Source organism: Myotis davidii, unplaced genomic scaffold, assembly GCF_000327345.1.
Source record: "Myotis davidii unplaced genomic scaffold, ASM32734v1 scaffold1693, whole genome shotgun sequence".
NCBI classification, from domain to species: domain Eukaryota; kingdom Metazoa; phylum Chordata; class Mammalia; order Chiroptera; family Vespertilionidae; genus Myotis; species Myotis davidii.
The window spans coordinates 848,659-876,327 of NW_006284386.1; the positions used below are offsets into that span (position 1 = coordinate 848,659).

The window sequence follows — 27,669 nt, forward strand, 5'->3', positions numbered from 1 at the left end:
CCAGCCAATTGCCTGCAGCCCCTTCCCCCAGCCCACCAGCCTTGATTGGCCCCAATCAGGGCTGGCCTGCCGGCCAACCTCCCACCATCTCATCCTCCCAACAGGCCCAGCCCCAATCCACCCCAATTGGGTCCACGCCGGCCAGACCCCACCCATGCACGAATTCATGCACTAGGCCTCTAGTCTTTATATAAGGATGACAGACATCAGTAGACCAAATAAATTTCAAAAAGAAAATATGAAAAAATCTCACTGCTTTCATAGGTTATATATAAGTGAACATGAAAAAGAACATGGCTGATCAGAAGCCATCTTAGAAAAGGGTAAAGAATTCTAAAATTTTAAGAAATTATAAATTCTAAAGGAATCCCTTAGCTGTTATGTCTTAGTCTTAAATATTCAAAAAGGACTAGACTGTGTCCCCAAATCCTGTTTCAAATCCAAGAAATTAACTTTCTAAGATTTTGCCTTTATATGTGGTCAGTATATGCCCTGAAATGGATTAAGAAACTGTGTAATGCCAAGTGATAATATTCTTAATAAAATGAAGATCTATAAAGTATGATACAAGGATTTTAGAACCACATTCTGATCTATCACATAAATTTATTAACATTTGATAATACACTAAACTGTTAAAAGACTTAAATTCTCAGCATTAAGAAAACAAAAGCATGTGAGAAAGAATAAAAATGCCAATAATTAACAAGAACGTGATCTGATTGGTACTGTATAAACAAATAGTAAAGTAAAAGCTAGGAGAGCAGTGGTAGCATCTTTATTATTTCTATTAATGGAACAAAAGGTACCTAATCACACCAGCTTCTCTTTTCAAAGACAATTACAAATATCCTAGTAGCATCACATGTGACAGAGTAGTCACTTTTGTTGCCTTCTATTAAAAACAATTACATGCTAGGACAAGCACATTGCTCACTCATTGCCAGGAGCATGTTATCAGTCTGTCCTTATCACATGAAGCCAGACACAGTCAACTCTCAGTAAGCCATTCAAATGCAGGGAATATTGATATTTCACAATAGTTATATTTGCCATTTGAATGCAACACATAGTCTATTTAGGTTCCTATAAAATTAATTCAAATTAAATGTATAATCCTTACTCTATCTAGTTTGGCTCAGTGGATAGAGCATTGGCCCACAGACTGAAGGGTCCCAGGTTCCACTCTGGTCAAGGGCATGTACCTGGGTTGCAGGCTCAATCCCCAGCCCTGGTAGGAGTACATGCGGGAGGCAACCAATCAATGTCTCTCTTACATCGATATTTTTCTGCCACCCCCCTTCCACTCTCTCTAAAAATCAATGGAAAAATCTCCTCCAGTGAGGGTTAACAAAACAAAACAAAAGTATAATCCTATACTATCAACAGATGACAACGAACAGGAAGAAATGATGCTGGGAGGCAGGGAGAAATCAGACTCATCTTAATATTTGGCCAGGGATGAACCAAAGGCATAACGCATGAATGTAGAGAATTTAGCCAAGGGTTGCTAAACAACTTCAATATATTTTACTCTTTCTAGATGGATTTCATATCAGGAGATATGTTTTGCAGCACACTCTAAACAATTACTTAGTGAGCAAACTGATTCATTCAGTTCTGTCAAAAGGACAGGCTGCAGATTCAGGCTTGCTCTAACGCACCCTACTTCCCAGCCTTTGTTCACATAGTAATCATAGCAAGGTGGTGAAGCTCTCAGGCTGTGCAATCATTCTGCTTGAGCTTGATTTCCAGTTCCACTTTGCTCATTTTCAAAATGGTTATAATAATATTACCTACAGCATAGATTAAAAAATTAAATAACTCATGTAAAACACTTATAAAAGTAGCTGGCATATAGTAAGTGCAAAACAAATATTAATAATTTTACCAGTAATTGTTTAAATGGAAGTAATATTTTTTAAATATATTTTATTGATTTCAGATAGGAAGGGAGAGAGACAGAGATAGAAATATCAATGATGCAAGAGAATCACTGATAGGCTGCCTGCTGCATGCCCCACACTGGAGATCGAGCATGTGCCCTGACCAGGAATTAAACCTTGACCTCCTGGTTCATAGGTTGACACTAAACCACTGAGATACAGTGGCCAGGCTGGAACTGATATTTTTAAGTTATAATTTTGAATTTCTTGGGTCATTTCCCATACAGTATCTGGAGGGCACCTAATAAAATTGATCTCATTCAATTGGCATACCTACCTTACAAGATGTTAATCATTGTTATAAAATAATGATATGTTCATAGAAACAGATCTAAGATTTATGGTTGCCAGAGGCAGGGGGTTATGGAGTAGGAGACTTGGGTGGAGGTGGTCAAACAGTATAAATTTCCAATTATAAGATAAATAAGTTCTGGTGATGTAATGTACAGCATGATGACTACAGTTAACAATACTGTATTATGTATTGGAAAGATGTTGTAAACCTTAAAAGTTCCCCTCACAAGAACAAAAATTTGTAATTATGTGAGGTAAGGGATAGTCACTAAACTTATTGCGGTAATCAATATGTAAAAGCATTATGTTATACAGCCTAAATTTATATAACTTTACATGTCAATTATATAATGATAACACTGGAAGAAATAATAAAAAACAAACCAAAAATAATGGCACAAATAAAAGTTATAATAATGAAAATAATAATAGCAAAAAGCATAGTTTAAAATTAGGGAAATTAAATAAAAATCAGATATTACTGAATAACTTATTAAAAGAACAAATTTATTCTCACCAACAAGGACTAATTGATTAAAGAAATTACTTATATACGATGTCTCAGAAAAACCTACCAGATTTAAACTTCTCTAAATTGAATTTATTTTTTTTAACAAATCAGAGAAACCTCTTGTTTTTGCTTCTTTTATCATGCAAGATACAGTCTGGACCTGGTTTAAGTGCCAGCAATCTGCATTTGGAACAAAGCACACCGCTTTGTGCTTCTACATAGCTGTGTTAGAAATGTCCACTGCATTTCAATCTCAATGGTTTCAATTTGCCAAAATAAAACTAATCTAGGAGAATGATAATTCTAAATGTAAATGACTGTCTGTGTGAATTGTAAATGCTACCAACTGAACACCTGTGATTGTGCCAAATCGATACAATGCTTATTAGCAAAAATTACTGAAACAGGAGAGACATTCTCACTAACTCACAGCTAAACTTGCCAAATTAAAATAATACAAGGTGTCTATAGTGTTAGAAAGCTAACCTCATGAAAAATTGATTTGATTACTTTATGCACTCCACATATATTAATATATCCTTACCAAATACCTAATGGCATGAAGACCACATTCCTTCATTCATTATTAAGAGACAGACACCAGCCAGAACCGGTTTGGCTCAGTGGATAGAGCGTCGGCCTGCGGACTGAAAGGTCCCAGGTTCAATTCTGGTCAAGGGCATGTACCTCGGTTGCGGGCACATCCCCAGTAGGGGGCGTGTAGGAGGCAGCTGATCAATGTTTCTCTCTCATGGATGTTTCTAACTCTCTATCGCTCTCCCTTCCTCTCTGTAAAAAATCAATAAAATATATTTTTTTAAAAAAGAGACAGACCCCAAATCATAGCCATGCTCTACAGTTAATAGATTCTATGAAGAAAATGCCTTAAAAAATCATAATCATAGCAAAAAAATAACCATATCCCCTTCCATGAACATACAACTTCCTAGCTGTGGCTTATGCTCTAAAGAACTATCTTTAGTTCCAGGATATCAGGATTACACATTTCTTAAGATAATATATGTGAAACTATAGCATTAAAAAGGAATCAGTTAAACTGTGCAACAAAATGCCCAAATTACTAAGGCATAAAAGCCAATGTTACAACATAGGGAAGTAAGTGATTAAAAACAAACCTGGGTTCAAATCTCAGCTTTGCCACTTACCAGCTATTATAAATAAGATATACTGCTTAATCTCCCACAGCCTCAGTTTCTTCACCTATAAAATTATTAATAGCATCTAGGGTTGGTGTGAGGAATGAGATATGGACGTAAAATGTTTACCCTGGCACTTGGGACAGAGTAAGTGCTTAATAAGTGTGCTATTATTATTTTTATTATGATTGCTATAATTGTTATCAATAGTGATGGTATTAGTAGTAGAAGCAGCACAACCACCACACCATCACCAATATGTAAAAATAGAGCCAGTTTGCAGCCTACTCATTTAAAAGGCTGAAGATACACTGCTCCAACTTCTCTCTACAATCACTGACTCTTAGAATTAAACAATGGCATGTATCTCTGGCTCAAAAATTCCTTGTTCCCTCTTCTACAGGCAGAAAGTGGTTGATCAATATTAGAACAAGATAATTAGAAAGGAATGTATGTGCCAGCATAAATTAAAACACTTAAAATGTTCCTAATTTTAACAATTTTAGTAAGGTGATAGGCAAAGCTAATCAGTTAGTTTATATATAGAAATCCAAAGAACTTGGACATAATAAAATAATTCAATTATATATAGGTATGTATGCTTTTTAGTTGGCTGCCTAAAAGAATTAAGTCTTCTTGGTTTGTTCTCTCTGTATTAAAGCTTACATTATAGAGCATGTATTATGTATCATTAAGTTGACAAGTTATTTATTAGGACACCAGGTCTCTTAGGACATTTTAGCGCCTTCTTATAGGGCAGTGATGGCGAACCTATGACACACGTGTCAGAGGTGACAGGTGAACTCATTTTTTTGGTTGATTTTTCTTTGTTAAATGGCATTTAAATATATAAAATAAATATCAAAAATATAAGTCTTTGTTTTACTATGGTTGCAAATATCCAAAAATTTTCTATATGTGACACGGCACCAGAGTTAAGTTAGGGTTTTTCAAAATGCTGACACGCCGAGCTCAAAAGGTTCGCCATCGCTGTTACAGGGGGTGTGAACTCTGAGACTGACCTCTCATTATTTTCAAGCCAATTCCAAAAATTCCTATATTATGAAGACAGAGACGAATTAGATTTTACTACTCTTTTGGTTTTGGATTGCTTTACTAAATATAGAAGACTGTATTAAAACAAACAAAAAAGCAGGTATCTTCAAAAGCAGCCAGCTGATTCCAAGACTAAGAAACACAATTTAGAATATGATCCTAGAGGAAAAGTGCTTTTATATAAATAGCTCAATTTTCTGTTATTATTAAAGCTAAATTGTACTACAGAAATATATTATTGAAGAAGCTAAATTTTATTAACCTCTCGTGTTTATTTCTTATATTTCCTCCAAGCAACATTAAAACCAAGAAACTGCTTACAACTTCCACACAGTCTTTGTTCTTCCTGAGGCCTCTAGAGAACCCTAGAAATTCTAATTAGAATTAGCAGTTATAACCTACATATTTTATTATTATTTCAAGCTTAGTTAATATTAGCCATCATTACGTTAATTCTTATACAATATCACTATTATCTACAATTACTATAAATTTTAAGGAAAATGACACTATTATTAGTCCCTTGATGTTTCTATGCTGCCAAATATCATCAAATCAATAATAAAACTAGAACAGAAATGCAAATTCCAACAATTGCATATATGACATATATTCACAAGTACTAACAGGGCCTTTTCAAGTTGTCTCTAATACATAGAGATATATAATTTTTTCACTAATCCAGAGATCATTTTGAGATATACTTTGTCATACAGCATCATTATGGCTTGTAAGAAGAACCTAAATATTATAAGTGTGGAGACAAAGGATTTAGGAATGAGAATACACAATAGTGATTAAGAATTCCTACTCGTCAGGATATCACCATATTTTGCTGAGCCTAAGAGTATTTATTCACAAGCAATGTTCCATCATCTACCTGTGAATTCTCATCACCTATGTGTATGCCAAACACCTGCTCAATGATGAATCATTAAATTATTGGGTCCCCCATGCTTAAAAAACAAAACCCCATTTCCTCAATGTGAAGTTCACTTTACTACCTTCACCCCCAAGTCCCAACCGAACAGGATGTGCTTTCAACACACTATGGGTTTCACCTTTCCCCACCCCATTACTTTGCTAATGGTGTTCTTGGCCTAGAATGCCTTCTCTTCTATTTCCCCTAATGAAATCTACCAAAACACAAGGCCCAATTCAAATGATACCACCTCTGGGATCCCCATTTGATCTAGACAAAATTAACTATTTCCATTTTGTGCTGTTATGGCATTTTAAGAATATCTATGTTGATATTTATTGCAACTTGAATAAAAGTAGTGCTCCTCTTCCTCTCCCCTCCCCTAGATGGTGAGTTCCCTAGTACAGGAATAAGCCTATTCTTCTCTCTCCCTCCCATGTACCTTGCACATGGTGGTGACTCTACAAATAGAAACTGACTAAAATGAGATATCCATTCTCTCTTAAAATAAAAATAATTTGGTTTATAATAGAAAATTAAAAATAAATGTCTCTACAACTCTAAGATAAGTACTTCAACTAGAAAGTTTAATTTAATGGTACTTTCCTATATTAAATATTTACACATTTAAATATTATAGTTATCAGAACTAGTATATTTTAGAACGTCTATTTAGCAATTGAAAGCAACTTTAAATACCTAGATTAAACCTTTTCTTAAAACAGGCCGGTAAAGCTTTCCAATGAATTTAGGAAACAGATCCTTGAGCTCTCCAAACCCCTTGCAGTAGGAGGAAAATCTCAGAGGTTTTAGAACAGTGGGCCTAACAGCTTTGGAAATAGTTCTTAGAAACAATGAGTGTGTGGCTGCTTCCTGATGGCATTTGAGTGACAGGCAAACTGCAGCTGAGTGGGGAAGAAAGCGATGCCCTGGAGCTGGGAACTCCAGGAACTCCAGGGCTCCAGGGCTGTGTGGGTCACTGGAGCCAGAGCCCGGATTCATTTCTTACAGATCCTGCCACCTACTGACCAAATTATAAATCAAGACCCTGTGAAAGACAAAGAACTTCAGCTATTACAGTAAGATCAATCGATAGTTATTAAGAGGTATTAAAATAAATGGCAGTTGTATATGATGAAAACGTGTTTTGCCTATATTATATTTGTCTGGAATATACTATGATGCTTAATTGTTCCGTTGAATGTCCCTTCAGAAATAAATCTTAGTAAAAGTCATAGTACTTAAAGGTGTGCCTGACCTGATTTGTACTCAAATACTCAAAATTAGGAAAGAAATAGAAGCAACACTGCTTAGAAAATTCCAAGACTCGGAGTGAAGAGGAATGGAAATGCAATGTTCTCAGCAATGAGTACATGAGAGCCTTTTTTTAAAAATCCTTGCCCAAGGATATTTTTCCATTGATTTTTAGAGAAAATAGAAGTGAGAGGGGGAGGGGGATAAAGAGAAAGAACAAAGGTGTGAGAGACACATCGATTGGTTGCCTCCACATGCACCCTGACCACAGCTGGTTGATCCAACCTGCAACCAAGGTACATGCCCTTGACTGAAATCGAGTCCAGGAGCCTTCAGTCTGTGGGTCGCTGCTCTATCCACTGAGCCAAACAGGCTAGGGCACATGAGAGCCTTTATGTGATTTTTGTTTAGTTTTACTTTGGTTTGATGAGATTTTAGCAGTCACAATAAGAATTGCTTCTATTGTAACTGATTGGCTCTACCAAGTGCTGCTCTGAAGAGCAGGAAATTCTCTTGCTGAATTAACAGTTATATTAAATGTCAATAACTAAAACAAAGCACACACACCATGTTAAATGAAAGGTAAGAGGGAATTAATATGTATTGAGTGCCTGCTATGCTAAGCACTGTGCTGGGTGCTTTAAATATATAACCTTATTTAATTCTCACAATACTACTAGGTAAACATTAGTCTACTCATTTTATGGATGGGAAAATTCAGTCTCAGAGGTTACAGGCATCACAGCTGGAATGCAAATATGGGTAACTCCATTTCCTCTGTCTTTCCCCACTATGCCTCACTACTTGTAGAAACTCTCCAATGGGTTTTCTAGTTACCTCTATGTTTCAAACTTCATTTTCTTCATTGGTAAAGTAAAGAATCACTTCTAAGTTTCATCCTAACGCTAAAATTTTACGAAATCTATGATTCTTGTGGGACTCGATCCAAATACATCAGTAAGTAAAAGAGCAAGAGCTCAATATGAAGTGTGCAAAGAACTGTTAAGAAAAGTTCATGGAAATAAGAAATTAAAATTGCCTATGAGTAGAAGAAAAGCTGCTCAACCTCACTCATAATTTAAGAAGTAAAAATTTTAACATGGATGACTTACCATTTTCACTTCTGCGATGGGAACAGATACTCATATGTTTTAGGTGGTACTACAAATGGACACAAACTCTTTGGAAGACCATTTGGCAATATCCATGAAAATTATATATGTACACAGCATTTTAGACAGGAATTTCATTTCTAGAATTTATCCTTTAGATAGATCCCATGTGCACAAAGATATATGTAAGTACAAGTTCACTGAAGCATTGCTTGAAATAGCAAAAGACTGGAATTAACCTAAATATCCATTACTAGGGGACTGGTTACATAAATTCAAATGAGCCCAGACCGCAAAATTATATGCATTTTATAAAAAGAACACAGGAAATAAACAATCTATTATGGAATAATATCCAAGGACAAAAGTGAAAACAGTAGGAAGTCACAAAAAACAAAAAAGGTAAATATTCATATGCTTCTATAACAGCGGTTCTCAACCTGTGGGTCACGGCCCCTTTGGGGGTCGAACAACCCTTTCACAGGGTCGCCTAAGACCAACGGAAAACATGTATATAATTACATATTGTTTTTGTGATTAATCACTATGCTTTATGTTCAATTTGTAACAATGAAATTGGGGGTCACCACAACATGAGGAACTGTATGAAAGGGTCGCAGCATTAGGAAGGTTGAGAACCACTGTTCTAGAGGCATAGACTATTTCTTATAGGCAATGTGAGTAAGGCAAAATTGTAGGCAAAATTAGTAAGAGTGGTTTTCTCTGGAGAAGAAGCTATAAGTCTGGGATTGAAGGATATGTTTACCATGTGTCTTTTCTTTCTTTTTTAAGTATATACATACCTTAATATAAGCATATTTTAATTTTTCAATTTAGAAAAAGTGTTTATAATAAATAGTAGTCTAAGGAGTCACTTAAGAACCATTCAAATGTAAGGTCTACTACAGCAAAGAAGAAGGGAAAAAAGACCTAATGAGAGGAATTTTGTAAAATGTTAGAATTCTTCAAAATACTGTAATCCCCCAGATTTGTGTGTGCAAACTTCAATTTACAAGGAACAACAAATATAGCACAAGCTATATTAGTTCCAGTATGCAAGATTTGATAGAAGGGCTGAAAGGGAATAATATCTCTCTCTCTCTCTCTCTCTCTCTCTCTCTCTCTCTCTCTCTCTCTCTTCCAAAAGTCATATTTTCGCATGTTGTGACAAATGAATGATAAAGGTGCTAATTCTATGGGCATGAGACTATGAAATACATCAATTTCTTAGTTGTAAAGACTCAGACTGAAAAAATCCTCTGTTTAACTAAACCAGTGGTCGGCAAACTCATTAGTCGACAGAGCCAAATATCAACAGAACAACGGTTGAAATTTCTTTTGAGAGCCAAATTTTTTAAACTTAAACTATATAGGTAGGTACATTGTTATTAACTTAATTAGGGTACTCCTAAACTGGCCTTTGCTAAAAACGTCCTCAATCTGACTGAGGTATGTTTGCTGAGGTCGACCCCTTCCAACTCTCCTATCCTCAACTCTTGCATGAATCATGCATGCCTTCCCTGCGCCGCGTCTCCTGTCACCAGACCCACCGACACCCCCACTTCTTCTAACGCCACTTTTTCAAAATAGACTCGCCCAGGCCGAAAAACGACTTCTGCACATGGGCCACGAAGTTTCAATCGCCCTGTACGTGCGCGCCCACACGTGGTATTTTGTGGAAGAGCCACACTCAAGGGGCCAAAGAGCCGCATGTGGCTCGCGAGCCGCAGTTTGCCAACCACTGAACTAAACTATCAATTATACAATGATAAGTAAAATAGTAAATGTTAATATAAACTATCAAAAATTCACAAACTACAACATTTACTTATAAGATTGAGAAGCTACCTCTATAGCACCAAAATTATGTGGGACATTCACAAGAGCCTAAACGTCTAATCATAAACAAGGCACTCTATTATCAAATCAGTAAAAAAAAAAAAAAAATTACTAGATACCAGACTTTGATATTATTCCACAAAATCTGCTTATAGAAAGAAACTATAAAATTTCCTAGGAAACCAAACTGATAAGTAGTACAAATGTAAGAGGAAAGACTACTTGAGCACTAGAGTATCAATCTTATTCCAATATCATGAAAACTTTAAGCCACCAGTATTATTGCATTATTTTATCTTACATGGTAAATCAACAAACTCATCTCTGCTTCTCAGTAAAAATGACAACTTTATAATAGAGAAGGAATAACACATTAAACAAAAAAAATAAAACTTAGATTTTCATATGAATAACATTTATGCAAAATAAAATTAAAAGGCAAAAGAGCTACCTTCTTAGGTTGTTAGGTCCATGAAATTAATGTGTTGTTAATCTACTCATGTTTGACTCCGTCCAGTGTGGAAATATAAAACATGTGTTAGTAGAAACTTTAGCAAAGCAACCGATTTGATATATCAGAATAAAGGATTTATATAAAAAACAATGTACCTTTCATCTGGGTAGCAAAATTCAGTGCCAATTTTGCAAAGAGATCTGGATTTTCAAACTTGTCCTCCTTAACCTTTAACCAGAAACAGTTCTCAGATAATTCTTTGGGTTCAATCTGAAACAAAAATAACAAACACATGTTTCTAAAACATTATATTTAATTTTTCAAGCATTCACTTTCACCACAGTTGAATGATAGTTCCTTTATTCATTTACCTACTAAATCAACGTTAGGACCCATCAAAATAATACTGTTGAAGTAAATATTTATTGGGAAAGGCACAGAATTCCATTAGCAAATAAAAAAGGCACATGATATCAATAGGTCTTATCGCAAATTACATTTAAAAAAATCTTCTACCGAAATAAAAATCTTCTACTGGAAGGAATCTTAAAAATAATTTAGCAAATCCTTCCCCAACTCACATACATTCTTTTTGCTCCGGATTTTTTAAAATGGGGGAACTGAGATTCAGAAATGTGAATTCCTCATGTTCACTGATTAAGTTGAAGTCAATAACCATAATAATAGTTGATACATGCCTCCAACCATGTGTCCAGTACTGTTTAATGTGATTTGCATACATCAACTCATCTAATTCTTTGAGGCGAGACCTACATTATTTCCATGTGAAAGATGAGGAAACTGAGTTTCAGAGAGCTTAAGTGGCTGCCCAAGGCAGTAAATAGCAAAGATGGGACTTAACACTGGGCAGTACAGCTCCTGGAATTGTGCTCTTAGTTGCTAAACTGAAACCCAAATTAAGAATTGTGCATTTTCCAGGGCATCATGATCTTTCGTGATTCCTAGTACCATTATACTGCATGCTACATTAACATACCATTACATTTACACACAAAAATAACTGAACCAGCAGCTTAGGGATCCTATAGTTTGGTAGATTGTACCTGATTTTTAAAAATCTACTTCCTAAAACCATTTATACATTTACTTTCTAAGCAAAGCATAAGTATATACATAACTTTAAAACTGATTTACCATTATTCTGGTCGAACCAATTTTCTATGTAGATATTGTCAAATATCACTGTATATTTTTAGATGAGTCATTTCCCCAACTGGTAGCCTGGGTAACTGTATTTTCATTAGAAGATTAGTTCCTAGTGAATGGGGACTGTGCCAATCTCAATAATAAGCTTTTTACAAGATATATTATGTGATAATAATACAGCAAAATATTATGGAATGGAAAAAACATTCATACATCATATCAAAAAACAACTGGGTTATTCACTACTGACTCCCGTCACCTATCTCAAACTATCTAAAAACTAAAAAAATAACAATCATTCCCTAAGAACAAAAATAACTAAGATATAGAGGATCAATAAAAAAAGAGTGTATTTGTTGTTACAGTACTGAAAGTTAATAATCGTATAAGAATCAAAATTATTTTTCATTTGGTGATATATTTCATATATTAGTTTCTATCACTTTCACTTTGATTTTCCTTTTGCCTTCAATGTTAATTTCAAATTATTTGCTCAGTTAAACAGTAAAATTTGTACTAGGAAAGATGAAGGTGGTCCTCAAATATGATACAACACTCATACGTAGCAATACGGTCCCTCACACATTAATGATGAACTATGCCTAGACAAAGCCAAAAATTCTAGTTGTATTACCTTTGACCAATTGATTCTCTTCATGGACACTTCTGGTTTATATATTTTTTTCTGCTTCATTCCATAAGGCAGATCAATTGGTGCTCCTGGGGGAGGAGGAATTCCTCCAAGGGGAGGTGGTGGAGGAGGTCCCCCAAACAAAGGTGGTGGTGGTGGTATACCTCCTGGCAAAGGAGGAGGAGGAGGGGGGACTCCGACGGGTAGAGGTGGAGGTGGAGGTGGGGGAGGCCCACCGCCTGGCAGTGGAGGTGGTGGAGGAGGGCCTGGAATTCCTGATGCACCTGAGACTCCATGGCCCTGAAACATAAATAACCCAATGTTTCAATACTTACAGTAAAATATAGCAGCAAAGAAAACGTATCAGGAAACAATTGTGCTTGGCTTAAGATTACATGCACTTTTATTTAACTGAGCAACAACCTAAGGGCTTAACAGCACATGGAAAAGACTTGCATGGATATTTGATAAGCATTATAAACTTTAGACATTGACTACTTTTGCTAAAACACTAATGCTAGGAAAGTTGGAATCCTCAAAGATTTTGTGAAACACTCTCCCAAGATAATGAAAAAATTTACCTTTCATTATAACTATATACAAAGAGGAAGTATATTATATGGCAGTGACGGCGAACCTTTTGAGCTCGGCGTGTCAACATTTTGAAAAACCCTAACTTAACTCTGGTGCCGTGTCACATATAGAAATTTTTTGATATTTGCAACCATAGTAAAACAAAGACTTACATTTTTTATATTTATTTTATATATTTAAATGCCATTTAACAAAGAAAAATCAACCAAAAAAATGAGTTTGCATGTCACCTCTGATGTGTGTCATAGGTTCGCCATCACTGTTATATGGCTTGGGCCTGTTAGACTAGTTGGTTTGAACGTGAGATAGTTAATACTTAAAAGCTCATTGATTTGATTTCCTTGGGGCCAACTAGCTTTACACAGTGTCTATCTCAGAGCACCAGTAACTCAGCTGTTTTCTAGTACCAATAATTAATACTAAGTAACATCCCTTTGCATATTAATATTCAGTTATCAATGCTTTTAAACCTATTATTTCTTTTCATTCTTATTATAACCCTGGAATGTAGGTAGGGCATTTTTATTTCATCATCATCTCACTGCTTATAGATGAGCAAACAGTAACTGCAAAAATGTTAAATGACTAATCAAAGTCACACAGTATGAAATGTGATTAAGATTGGAATGTGGTTCTTCTCATACCTAATACAGTCCTCATTCCATAATAGCAGACTGCTTCTTCATGGATGGGTGTCATTGCCATGAGGAAAATTAATTCACACAGATTACATTATAAGAAGAGTATAGCTTCTTTCTACTACCAGAAAGTAACTTCAAACTCATTCGCTAACATGAAGGATGACAGATGAAAGAGAACATAGCATTCCATATTGTCTGCTTTTTTGAGGATTAATTTGTACCTGATTCTTTAAACAATTACTGATCACAATGGTTCACTTTCTAAAATAAACGGATATAGAAGGGAAGTTGTTCATTATAAACATTCCTAAGAAACTCCTCTCAATGAACAGACATCTTTTGTAACCAAGGTATGACATTAGATTAACTGAATAAAAGGTTTAAAACTAGTGAAATTTCTTGGTATAGTGATAATTTTACTTGGAGAGCAAGATTTCCTATCTTCATTAATAATATGAATTTCCTACTTGGACTCCCTAATTGTGCTAATTAAACTTAGAAATATCTTGACGAAATAAATATGTTGATGCATATTTTTGGAATAATCAACTTAAAGGACTGATCTATTTATAAGATTGTAAATTAACAATCATGGGTAGATAGGACCACAAAAATGTTTCTCATATTATTCGATGTGCATTGTCCATATGTTTTATTCACATATATGAATCTTTATGTGTGTATATACATATATACAATCAAGGTGTTCATACACCTAACAAATGATAATCCTGTAGTGATATGCAATCTTCCCCAGAGATTAGGAAAAATCAAAGGTAGAATTACATATTTAATGTTCTTTTAATTTTATTTTTAATACGGCAAAATTATGGAAAACAGCCTGATGTTTACAATCTTAATGGAGATCAAAGAAATACTGGAGAAAATTAAAATAATTTTTCTGAAAAAGTTGGGGAATTAGTAAATTACCCTACAAATTGTGCATAAATTGATTTGTTAAATAATTTGAAAGGTAAAATGTGTATCCCATTTTTGTATCGAAACAGAAAAATTAAAGTAATACATATTTTTAAATATAAAATTTTGCCTCTATTAGGTCATATTTATGATATAAAATGTGAGCAACCACAACGATTTTAAAATAGGATTTTACTTAGGTTAAATACATGTTTTTCAAATTTAATAAAAAATCTCAAATGTTTATATTAAATGCTATCAGCCTTTAAACATCAAATCATATCAGCCCTTTTATTCCTTCCAATGAACAATTAAGAATGGAACAATTAAATTAGGCTACAATAGAGTACCAATGAATCATATTTGACACAATTTTAGGTGCACTAGAAAGCATTGTGTGACTCTGCACTTTTACAGATTAGTTCATTTAATAAATCAGCTCACTACTCACTAAATGGTAAGGCCTTGTGCCAGGTGCAGTAGGGCCTTGAATAAGAATAACAAGAAACTGTCCTCAAGGTGTTTATGCTCCAGGAGAAGAAACAAAACAGGCATGCAAACAAATACAGCATGAGTGGTTTACAAAGGTGATACAGAAGTCCACAGAAATTCCTTAATGGAGTTTTTGTGAAGCTTTCCAAAGGATATTTTACTGAGCTTATCCTTAAAGAATGTGTTTTGCAGGCACAGATGAACAAGGGAGAACATTTCTGGCAGAGAATCATTAAAATCGGCATTTCTTGACTAAGTTTCATAAAAACACTATTTTCCAGGAGATGTTAATAGGTGGTCTGAGATAAAGGATTCTATGCTTGAATGAGTTTGGGAAGGCTCTATGCAAAAGAAGTGGACAGGTTTCTTCAATGTAGGACATCTAAGACCCTTTAATATGCTAATGAGTATTCTGACTCTCCAAGAGGAGAATTTCAAGTGTACCAAATTTATTGGACTATGGCATGCTTTCCTCATGAAAAACCTATTAGCATCTCTGAAACTAATGTCTGGGAAATGCTGGCAGAAGGAAGTGTGGAGACAGTAAATTCTAAATGTGAAGGGAGGAAAGGTGACTTAGCTGCAACAGAGGCTGCAGTTAGGGGAGCAGTCAGACTGGCTGCAAAGGGGAGATAAGGAAGCCCATGATAGAAGGCCTTCACATTCCTGGTAAGGAGATTTTTATTTAATCCTGAATGCAACAGGCAGCCATTGGACATATTAAAGCCAGAGTGACAATAATCAGGGCAGTGTTTTAGTAAGATTAATTTGCCAGTGACAAAAAGGATGACTCTGAGGAGGAAGAGACTATAGGCAGGGAGGAAAGTTAAGAAACAATTGTAGCATCCAGGCAGGAAGTAATGAGAGTGACCCTGAGTGATTCTGGGTTTTGATGCAAGTGAAAACAGCTGGAGAAAGAACTGACAGAAAACAGTGGCCAGCTTAATTTGTCAGGGAAAAGGCACCCCCCGCCCCTGGCTTCATGATCAAAACAACTTGTGGTAAAATTTAAACAAGTGAGAATGGAGATCAAGCTGGTTTGAGAAAATAGAGGTGACCACAGATAATGGGTTTGATTTCAACCTCCATGTGGAAAGGTAATCAAGAGCTGGAAATATAAGACAAACTCAGGAGACCTGCCACCTACTAAAAGGTGATATTTGAATTATAATATTGAATGGATATTACTTTAAGGACATAAAGAGGAAAAAAGAGCAGAGACATTGGTGAATGTCACCATTTGGTAGTCAAAAACATAAATAAAAACTGAGTTCTCAGAGATGTAAAAAGAGAAGTCAGATGATAGCAAAAAAGAGAAAAATATTCAGTAAAAAGAAATGAAATGAATAAAACAGGCTAAGGGAAAGAAAAGGCTACTGCAGTGGGTACTGGGAGTTCTTGGGTGACTTTGAAGTCATTTCTCAGTAGACTGATGGCAACAAAACTAATCAATCAACTAATACCTCAGCATTCACAATGTTAAGAAATTATCTTACATTTTTATATACACTGAAAACATAAAATGTGTTGAGTATTTAATGAGTTCTTAATTTTAGACAGTATAATTAAGATTTTAAGTGTATATTTTAAGTGTGTATACTCTTTTCATTACAGGAAATGTAAGTGCAAATGCAAAATTTATAAGTTTTGAAATGATGGTATTTGAGATTTAAAGAGATCACAAAAAGTTTTGGGGATAATTAAAATTAAGGAGCATTTTCATGTTACTTTTAAAAAAAAAGAGTATGCACCTAATTTTTCAAATCATGATGAAAATTTCATCTCAGAGACAGTTTTGCTTGTATAATATATTCCATTAAGGATATTCAGGGCAGATCAAGTGACTAATGCCTTATTGTTATCCAAACATTAAAATGATTTATTGTCCTAGAAAATCAAATCTATAGTTATTTCAACGAAAATGTGAAACTGCCAAAAGTCTGCTTCTGGTCGTATTTTTCCTTCATCTAACAAGATAATTTCTACCATCAACCTCACTGTGACATGACACAAAGTCTATATCTTGTTTCATTACCTGAGTTCGAAGTTGCTGGATTTCTGTTTCAAGCTCCTTGATTTTTTCTTCTCTTTTCTGAAGCTCAGCTTGTGCTTCCTGCCGAGCTGTGAATTCTTCATCAAACTGCAATGATCACCACCATAAATGTACACTTCATAATACAGTTATGAGAAATTTTTAAACAACATTAGGTATTAAGTAAGGTGTCTCTTGTTTTGCTGAATTCCTAGGTCACTAAAAAAATCAGAGCTCCATTATTTTCATGACAATTAAGTGAGGATAGAGTATTGCTGTGGTAGTAGTAAAGAAGAAATATGCCCCCAACCCAAGAAAAATAAACCCCATTTTCACTTCTGAAAAAAAACAAAAAAATAACAGTCCTGCTGGTGTGGCTCAATGGCTGACCCAAAAACCAAGAGGTCACCAGTTCAATTTCTGGTCAGGCCACGTGCCTGGGTTGTGGGCTCAATCCTCAGTGGGGGTGCGTGTAGGAGGCAGCCAATCGATGATGTTCCTTTCTCATCGATGTTTCTCTCTCTCCCTCTTCCTTCCTCTCTCTCTAAAAATCGATTAAAAATATAAAACACAGTTTTAAAAGGGTGAACTGAGAAGTCTCTCTTCATATGTAATGGATCTTTCTTTTCTGTTATTGAAAGTTACAAGAATAATTCTAAATTATTCTTGTTTTTTAATGTTTTATCCCATACTTTCAAATTTATTCAATTAGAAAAATGAAACCTAAAAATTAGCCATCAAGCAGTTCAACTCCTTAATTATATTTAACCTTGAAAAGAGATCGCACCTTTTAGAACACTCAAATGGATGTGCATTAATACAAATGAGAATATTTCTATTATAATCTTAGTTGTCTAGCATCTAAAACGTAGTGCTCCTTGAAATCTGACAGTAGAGTGATATATGCCATAATGGCATTCTCCTCTACGTGGTTAACCAAAACACTTGTCTAAATGTTACAAGAGGGGAAATAAGAGGTTAATGTGTGCTAAGCCAAAGAGACCATCTGAATGGTGAGTTCCCATTTACTGCATCCTGCCCAGCTCACACCCCAGTCAGGGCTGTAAGCAGGCCCAAACAAACCTGCATACTGATAGTGAATACTGCTTATACCCAGCTACAGAACATTTGCCCTTTATTGTCAGTATCACTTCCAGTCACTTCTAGAAGTCTATATATTATTCCAATGATCTTATTTCTGTTTTGATCTTTTACTGTATAAAATTGTCTTTAGAGATTGTAAAACATAAAAAGTATGTTCACTACACTAAGACATGTTCATCCTCACAGTAGATTTGACCTTTAAAGCTATAAAATGCCACTCAGATCCCAGTCTGAAGAAAGAGTGGGTGAGCAAATTGGATAATCACAGTGTTTTGGCCAAATCTGAAATACTACTTAGTTAACTCATTTATTCATGTGTACTTGAGTCCTAGGAAAATGTCCCACAGAGGTTGGTCCAAAGCCTTTCTTATAACTTCAAATTTCAAACCCACCCCAGATCCTTCAGTCAGCAAATGACCTTGTTTCCTAGTTCACATAGAAGATACTTCACTACTATCCCTATTGAAGAGGGTAAAGGCGGGGGATAAATGGTGATGGAAGGAGACTTGACTTGGGGTGGCAAACATACAATACAATACACAAATGATGTCTTATGGAACTGCACACTTGAAACCTGTATAATTTTATTAACCAATGTTACCTCAATCTAAAAAAAGATTTATCTGATTCTATACTCCCATCCTCCTCCCAAAGTTAGCTTCTCTTGTGTGCTTGTCAAGCGTGGTGTCTACATAAGCACACTGTATAGTTTTCCTCTACAAATAGTTTGTTTGTTAGTACTTTTGAAGAGAGGCACACAGTGTTTCTGCCGGAAATGATCTTAATCTGTAAACTCACAGAAGGAATCAGAGACGTCTGAGATGTGTGAGCTGGGAGACTTCTTATAAATCCACTAAATGTATCCACTCCTTTTAATGACAAAGAAACTATGATCCAAGGAGAGTAAGTGGCTTACCTAAAGTCACAGCTAATTAGTGGCAAAGCTGAGATCAGATCTTATAACTACTGCTTTTCATTCTAGTGCCCCTCATTCTCACTCTTTTTTTAACTACTTTATACTGCCTCTTAAAATCACCTAGAATAAGAGAAAGCATGAAGACAATCCCTGGAAAATTATATATGTTTCTTCTAAATGTTGGTGATGAGAATAAAGCACCAAACACTAAAATTTCTTTTTTATTATTTCAGGACTCCTTTTCCCATAACATATGCTTACAGAAAATTTTACTGGATAGATTGTCACAATTTGCTCCAGTCTTATGGTCTCTAATCACAGTTCCTGGGAAAAATTAAGGAAATTCTAAGATTTTTCAGAGGGAATTTTAAATGCGCTACTTAAAACAAGAACATTAGAAATATAAATGTCTATTAATCAAAAGCATACATTTTCTTTCACCAATAAAAATGACATCTTCACACAAACATTTTATGCTCAAGCTCTTAAAAATCTATTCTAGTAACTGAAAGAGCAAAGACATTTCTTCAGATGCCCTGAAGTAACTTCAGTAATACTCTATAATTTCTAGAGTGATAGCAAAAGTGATTATCTAATCTCCAAGGTAAGACATAACTTTGAAGAGACAGCAATATGTAAGCACTTTATCTTGCTGTCAGAGGCTGAAAACTGGAGAGCCTTTAGACTTGTGCTTCAGTTCCTGGCCCTGCCACCAGAAGCAGAGAAATACCATCCTAACACTTCATAGGGTCTAGAATGCAACCTTTGGTACAGGCTAATAAAATTGTAACTATGCTTTCAGAAAACAAGGAAAAGCTAATCTAAGATCTAAATGAAATTAAAATATTTAAAAAGCTGACATTTACATAAGGGGAACCTCAGATTATACCAAGACTGCATGAAGCAGCAGCATCATTTAAAAATGATTATTATAAAATTCAAAGAAAGTAAGTCTAAGCAGCTAGAAACCCATACACAGAGAGAAAACACTGCATCATTCTGTTGCTATTAATAGCAATGACTTTAGAGTATAACAGATAAGACGAGCTAAACATCTCACAGTTCTCCAAGGAGATACCTATTGTAAGTGAGAGCTGCAGGAAAGCAATGGAGAAATACATTTTGGTTGATCGCTTTTAACTATAACCTTCATTTATCACTTTAGTAGACTAGGGCTAGTGCTTTTCTTCCATAATGGATTAAAGGTGATGAGGAGGAAAGAGTAGCAACCTTATCTTATCATGAAAGAAATCAATATCCTCTAGTTATGTTTGAATCCAGAAACATAAAGTACTACATAACTGAAACGACATTTATAAAGCCTCCCATAAAGGAATGAGGTGGAATATATACTGTGATTAAATTATTAATTTATTAATTATGTCTAATATTTCATAAGACTTACCTTCTTTGAAAATTCTGCAGCTTTTTGTTCACTTTCTTCAACTTTTGCCTTGTTCACACAAGAATCTATTAAAATTAACCAAAAAAACTATTAGAAATTATTGCATCGATCTCTAGGCAAAATATGGCTGCCAGCCTGTAACTCTACTGTGTAGACAATCATCTATATGCCAATTGCTGTTAAAGAGAAATTGACCTAGACCACAGAAAACCTAAACCATCATAAATTGCCTTTCTTTTGCATACTAACTTAATTCAATGATAGTATCGTTGAGGCACAAAACCAAGCATCCAAATATATATTTGACTAAATTATCATTGTTTTAAAGGTATTTAATTATTTTGCAACTTTCACAATTATAGAATTCTTTAAAAATTGTTTTGTAGTTTACTATGGGTAGATAGGTCCCAAAAAATCTATGCTTAAGATTATTAAAACTCAAAATGGTCCTTAAAATAAGGCTAGAGGTAGAGATACAAGAGCATTCATTAATTCAGGTTTCCTAAAGAAAGACTTCATTTAAGTAAATTCTAATGGGGGCAGAATATATTATGTAAATAAGGAAATAAACATTTAACTTCTCACATCTAATCAAACACTTCAGAATATAAATAAGTGAAGAACTTCTTTTGGACAATATTCTTATTATTATACATACAGTCTCTTCTGTACTTAGCCATGCCACACCTATTTATTTATCCCCAAGAAATAAAAACATATGTCTATACCCAGACTCACATATGAATGTCATAGCAGTTTTAACTTTCTGGGGTGATAGACATGTTATTATCTTGACTGTGATAGTGGTGTTAAATATAACTAAATATCAAAATTTTATCAAATCATGTACTTTAAAGCTGGGTAGTTTTTCTCATGTCCAGAATACCTCAATATAGCTTTTCTTTTTATTTTTATTTATTAAAGAACTGTATGGCTGGAGCAAGGCAACTAAGAAGAAAATTGGTAAATGAAGAGATCAAAGAGGGGCCAGACCTGTGTTGTGCTGGCAATGATTGGTAATAATCTTGATTTTAAATCTCAATCGGAAGGTATCAGAAATTAGGCAGGAATAGGATATGATTTATAAAAAAAATACAAGGCTTACAAAATTATGAAATCAGAAGAGACTCTATTCTCCTTAAGTCCAAGTGATCCTATAAGTTCTTCAAGCACCTGAAACTTTATGTGAATGCACATGTGCATGTGTATGTGCGGACACGCATGTCTGTGTGTGTACCCGTTCTAATGAAAGTTCCACAGCATTCATCAGCTACTGCAATAGGCTTCTGACCATAAAATATTAATAAGCACACATATATTTGACTTATATGAATTTGGAGGTTGAGGAAACTGAAGCCTAGAGAAGTTCAGTAAATTGTTCCAGTAATAACGAGTCTATGATGCTGACTACCCTCTCTCACTTGGTCCCTTCATCGCTCCTTGACCCAGTACTTTTGGTTAACAGTACACAATTATAAATACCTGGCATACAGAACACAAAACAAATGTCTGTGAACACTGAATGAGCTAGCCAAACTCAATAGCAGAGTATGTGTGCCAATTATAGTCTATAAGAGATTACAAGCCAATACAAATATTTACAAATGGCCCCTTATAATTTTCTAAACAAAATATGAAATAAATTACTGAGTTTATCAAGCACAATGAAAAATATATAATGACACCAGCATTCACATTAATTGCTGGGCAAGGTAAAAAGAATTTTGTCTTAAAAATTTATACCCTCACTTACAGAAATCAATCCTAAGGAAATAATGAGAAAAATCCAAACATTTATACAAAGAACGTTCACACAAGATTCCGTTTTAATTGTGAAAACCTGTAAATAATCTAGATGTACAATAAGAAGGAACTAATCAATATGATATGGCATTCCATAAAATGGAATGTTATAGAGATGTTTGAAGTCCCATTTTAAAGGTTAGTATAAAAAAATTATTGTAATACAAATGCTCCATGAAAATTCGAGAGAGAGAGAGAGAGAGAGAGAGAGAGAGAGAGAGGGAGCGAGAGAGAGAGAAAATGTATTGAGCTGAGAAGTGAGGTTGGTGCTTTATTCCATTACATAAGTCTCTAGATTACCTAGAATAAGGGAGAAGGAGTTTTAACACCAGCAAAGAATAGCCATGGCTGGCTAGAGCATCTTTCCAATACACCAAGATTTTGGGTTCAATATCCAGTCACTGCACATACCAGAAACAACTATATAGATAAGTGGGACAACAAAGTCAAGGTTTCTCTCTCTCTATTTCCCTCCCTCCCCCCTCTTTCTTTCCCTCTCTGTCTCACTCCCTCCCTTCCTCTCTCTCCAATAATTTTTTAAAAAATATATCCTACATAATAAAAGCCTAATATGCTAAGTTTCCAACTGTTCGACTGTTTGACGAATCCATATGATATGCACTGACCACCAGGGGGCAGACACTCTGACCGGTAGGTTAGCTTGCTGCTGGGGTCAGGCCAATCGGGATTGGATGAGACAGGCCAGACAAGGTCCCTCCCCGGCCCTAATAGTGCACCAGTGGGGTCCCTCAGCTTGGCCTATGCCCCCTTGCAATCCAAGACCCCTTGGGGGATGTCAGAGAGCCAGTTTCTGCCCAATCCCTGCAGGCCATGCCAAGGGACTCTACCAGTGTATGAACTGGTTTCGGCTCGATCCCCGCAGGCCAAGCCGAGGGACCCCACTGGTGCACAAATCCGTGCACCGGGCCTCTAGTGATAAATAATAATAAAAATTCATCTCTGAATATTACTGTGAGTCTTCTCTGTGCTATGGCGTGAAGAATATATAATTGGCATTCAACAGTTGTTTTTTTCTTCTTTCATAGACAAGACAAATGAATTCATGCTTGAATCTTAGCAATAGTGATTTTGACTAGGTATAAATAAAACTGCTTAACTGTAAGGTCAGATAGCACAGCATATTTCACAAGAGAGGTTTCACAGTATCCAGAGATTGTTCCAGAAAGTATAGCTAATTACGAGTATAGGATGATATAAGGGCATTTCCTCAGCAATCCAAGTAGATGATCATGAACTTCTGAAATTATTTTTTAGCTCAAAGTCTATGAAATATAATTGTTCTACTTTGATAGAATTAAAAGGTCTTAAGCAACTAAATAACCTTGTGTTTCTTTCCTCAAACTTGAACATAAATAGCATAGCTATATTATTAATTAGACCCTATTGTACATGTGATTTCTATAAAACCATTAAGGTATCAGTATAAACTGAATCAAATGATTTCAGAGTCATGTTTCTAAACAGCAAGGCATTTATGTATAATAATAAAATATATTTTTGTGGGGTATTAATTTTAATCTGAATTCAAGAGAGTTGAAACCTGTGAAATAGGTTCATATTTTCAGTCACACAGGCAGAACTCTCATGATCATAATAATTAACAGTTATAGTGACTGAATACCCATAGACACAATGACTTATCAGATATTAATAAAGGAAGTTCAGTAAGAGATATACTTTTAAAAAGTGCTTATTAAACAGAAGAGAGTATAATACAAAGGACATTGAGAATTATTTTACATACCTATCAGATGAGTTAAGTCAATGTCTAATCTTTGTCTATACTTGAAATCTGGGTCCATACCACTGCAGTGCAGCACTATCTGTGAAACACACTCCTCAATTATTTTGTAATACTGTGGCCTAAAAAAAAAAAGAGAAATATTCTTAAATACCTTTTCTACCTACACAAATCAATATTCTTAAGAGTGACTCACTGTGATAAAATAACCATGTCTTTCTCTAGCACTATTTTTTAAAAAAATATCTTCCCAGTCATTAGACTCCTTTAGAAGAAATATGCCTACATTTAAAGATGGTCTGGACGTTATAGTGCAAAACCCATTATGAAATAATCAACTGTGAACACTCAGTGACTTAATACTCTAGTTTGCAGTGGTCCATGCCTGTGTACAAAGATACTTATCAACCTTATGTACTTAAACTTAAGCTGCTGTTCCTAAAGTTAATGAAAACAAATGACCTGTTAGTCCCACATCCATGGAAATAGTCCTAGGCCTCTACATATTCTCAATTTCAATAAGGGATGGGTATCTTGGCATTCAGTGGCAAGCAATGTCTAGAATTTACTCCAATACTTTTACTCAAGATTAGCTGTAATAGCTTACAAAACTGGACTGAGTCACTTATGCTACAGACTATTTCAAAGATCTACTTATGTACATATTTTAAAAGATCCATTTTATAGTTGCATACACACTTAATATGCATGGCTAGAGACTCAATTTGTTCAAAGTGTCTAAGGTTTTAAAACATATCCTAATTCTGTAATCTACCAAGGTAATTCTGATCTTAAAAATGACCACTTGCATACTTCAAAATTTTTAAAGGCACTTTTTACATTAATAATTGGGGAAAAGTGAGTATTGATCAGTGGTGGATAAATTCAACAGAGAAAAATCAGAAAGAGATACTACTATACACAAATTAAATAAACATCCCTAAAATTGTGTGCTAATAACTAGCCAACCTACTAAAAGTTTGTCAATGAAGCCAGATTCAAATTATTCTTACATGTCCTTTGTCATAGGGCTAGAATCAAGAATAAAAATAAATAGTAATATACAGGGACAGGCAAAAGTAGGTTTACAGTTGTAATATAAATAATAATACAAAAATAAACCTTTTCATGTACTCACAACTGTAAACCTACTTTTGCCCACCCTGTATATTACAGATCTGAGGTTCTTTAAAATCATAATAAGGCCTAGGTTAATTGATATCAGATTACAGTCAGTCTAGTCAATGACTCTTTGGGTAAATAAGGAAAACACAATTGTTCTCTTTGAGAACAGGCTAATTATCTCTAAGTAGTATATAAGTGCTCACAATTCTACCTCACATGAAAGTTCTCGGGATGAAAAGGATGTCATATTATAGCAAGTTCTCATTTCATCAGTTACTGAGAAATGGATGGCTTTGCACAATTTCCCCAGGTGACTGCATCACACAGCCACAGTACCCCTTTAATCACCAGAACTTATTTTACAAAACAACAATCATTCCAAGTGTATTACCATCATTCCTACTTTTTTAAAAAACATAAAATTTAATATTTTAAACATTTTTCTATGTCTCTGTAACATCATGATGTCCATTAGTTATTGTACTGGTCTGAACTATAATAGTTTTCTATGTGGCTTTAGAACTGTCATTTTTGTTGCAATTATACCTGGCCCAATATTAGCCTTCCTTTCTGCACTAATCAAGCAAGTTTTGAGAAATCAGAAAACATAGGTTGCCAGAATGTCATGCATATTGACTATGAAGAACAACTAAGAGTCTCTGAAACAGTTAAATATAAGATGATGGTCATCACCTGATGGATAGTTTCAGTCACTCAGAAACCTTTCTGGCTTTCAAATATATTCCTACTTATTAGACTATAAAATTTATAACCTTATGGATTAGTCTCATAATCATTTATTTTGAAGAATTATATTAGTGAATATAAAGCTGAAATTTAGCATTATTTTCTTAGATAATAACACATCTATTACTAGAAAAATACTATAAACTAGAAATAATAGTAAGACCTTACATATTAAAAATAAGAACTTAAAAGTTCTACCATAGATTCTATAGTGTTGACTCTGTGTTACAATCATCTAGCAAAGAAAATTCATCATAGAGTCAACAAAATCTTTGGATTCATTGCTATTAAAAGTCCGGTCACTTTAGTACCCCATTTTTATAAATAAATTATTCTGCCCCCCCCAAAAAATAAAAAGAAATTAATACCATTTACAAAATGTTACCTTAAGTCATCAAGCTCTTACACTTTCTGGATGCATACATGCATAGACTACCTAGGCCCACTACATTGTTAATTTTCCTTTAGACCTAATTTAAGTTATATAGGTAGTACTTTGAGAACTGCTTCTTACCTGATATAATAATCATTTCTGATAAGCAAAAAATGTTGTAGAATAGATAATAAGTAATTTTCAGCAGCTGTGTCCTTCAACAAATTATACAGAAGATGGTATACTTCATTCATATCAGTGAAAAGTAAGTCAAGGAAAAAAAATAAAATATTTTTCATGAAAATATTTTTAAATTCAGTGATGTATCATTTTATTTTTATTACTGTTTCTAAACCTTCAATTCTATGCTCCTGTATTGCAATGTTTATATAAAAAATATAATCTATGGAATCATGTTAATATTTTCACGAGAGTTAGACTTAAAGAGTATTTCTAAGACCATTTAACCATCAAAACCTTAAGTGATCAGTTACCCGTTATATTTTAAACTCCAGATTAAAGCTGATACTGTTGGAATAGCAATGCCATTAATGGAAATGGTTTTCTCCTGAGCTTTCTGTAGTTGTGATAGAGGGAGGGCCTATATTATATTATTCACGAAAGCCACTAATCCTCTATTTTTACTGTGACATAAGATAGAAAGATAAATGAGCATTCTGTGGATTGATAAAATATCACAAAACCAGTTTTTTTATACAGATGAAATACTTAATGAAATCCAAAATTATTATTATTTGCATTCCTTTGTATTTCATTATTTAATAAAGCATGGATAATAAAGAATGAAACTTGGAACATTTTTCTTAGGAAATAAAATGAATGGTTGAAGTTCAAGTGCTTTTAATAAACTAGAAAACATATTTCAAAAATGCATCAGGAAAATCAATACAATAGAAAGGTAGGAGAGGAGATGTAATCCAACATCCTAAAAATAACCTGAAATGTCAACATTTTCAGTGAAGTAGAATTAAGTGTATGCTAGATCACTCCTTAGACTCCATGTAAGAGTACTGTGTTAAAGTCTCATAAGGTCAAGTGATTACAAAATGGATCAAAAAATAGCTTTCTGGAGGAGGGAAAATGGCGGAGGTATAAAGGGATGTGTCCTGTGCCTTCTCCTGTAGCAGATAAGGGTGAGCAGCTGAAACGGGTAACATACAGCCCGAATAGGTAGAAGATTTTCAGCTGAGAGACTGTCTGCAGCTAGGAAAGACCAAGAACCCCCAGGAAAAAAAGGACAGTTGGAGACTGCGGCTGAAACATCTCTCGGTGCGCCAGCGCAGCAGCGGAGACCGCGCCATTTTGGGCGATTGTTGCCGGCATCCAGAGACCAGCTACTAACCTGGAAACAAGGGATCTCAAGCAGCGTGACTGCGTCAACTCAGACAAGAAC

At 34.7% G+C, this 27,669-nt stretch overlaps 1 protein-coding gene across 1 annotated transcript in view; it reads right to left on the minus strand.

Moving 5' to 3' along the window:
* DIAPH2 (diaphanous related formin 2) overlaps positions 1-27,669 on the minus strand; it is an 870,032-nt gene that overhangs the window by 635,458 nt on the left and 206,905 nt on the right. The window contains exons 13-18 of the mRNA XM_015571867.1: positions 26,397-26,513; positions 24,014-24,132; positions 20,446-20,510; positions 17,024-17,128; positions 12,347-12,643; positions 10,701-10,815 (exon numbers count right to left, since the gene is read on the minus strand). Of these exons, the coding sequence (XP_015427353.1) occupies positions 10,701-10,815; positions 12,347-12,643; positions 17,024-17,128; positions 20,446-20,510; positions 24,014-24,132; positions 26,397-26,513 (818 nt within the window). The remainder of the gene's footprint in view (positions 1-10,700; positions 10,816-12,346; positions 12,644-17,023; positions 17,129-20,445; positions 20,511-24,013; positions 24,133-26,396; positions 26,514-27,669) is intronic.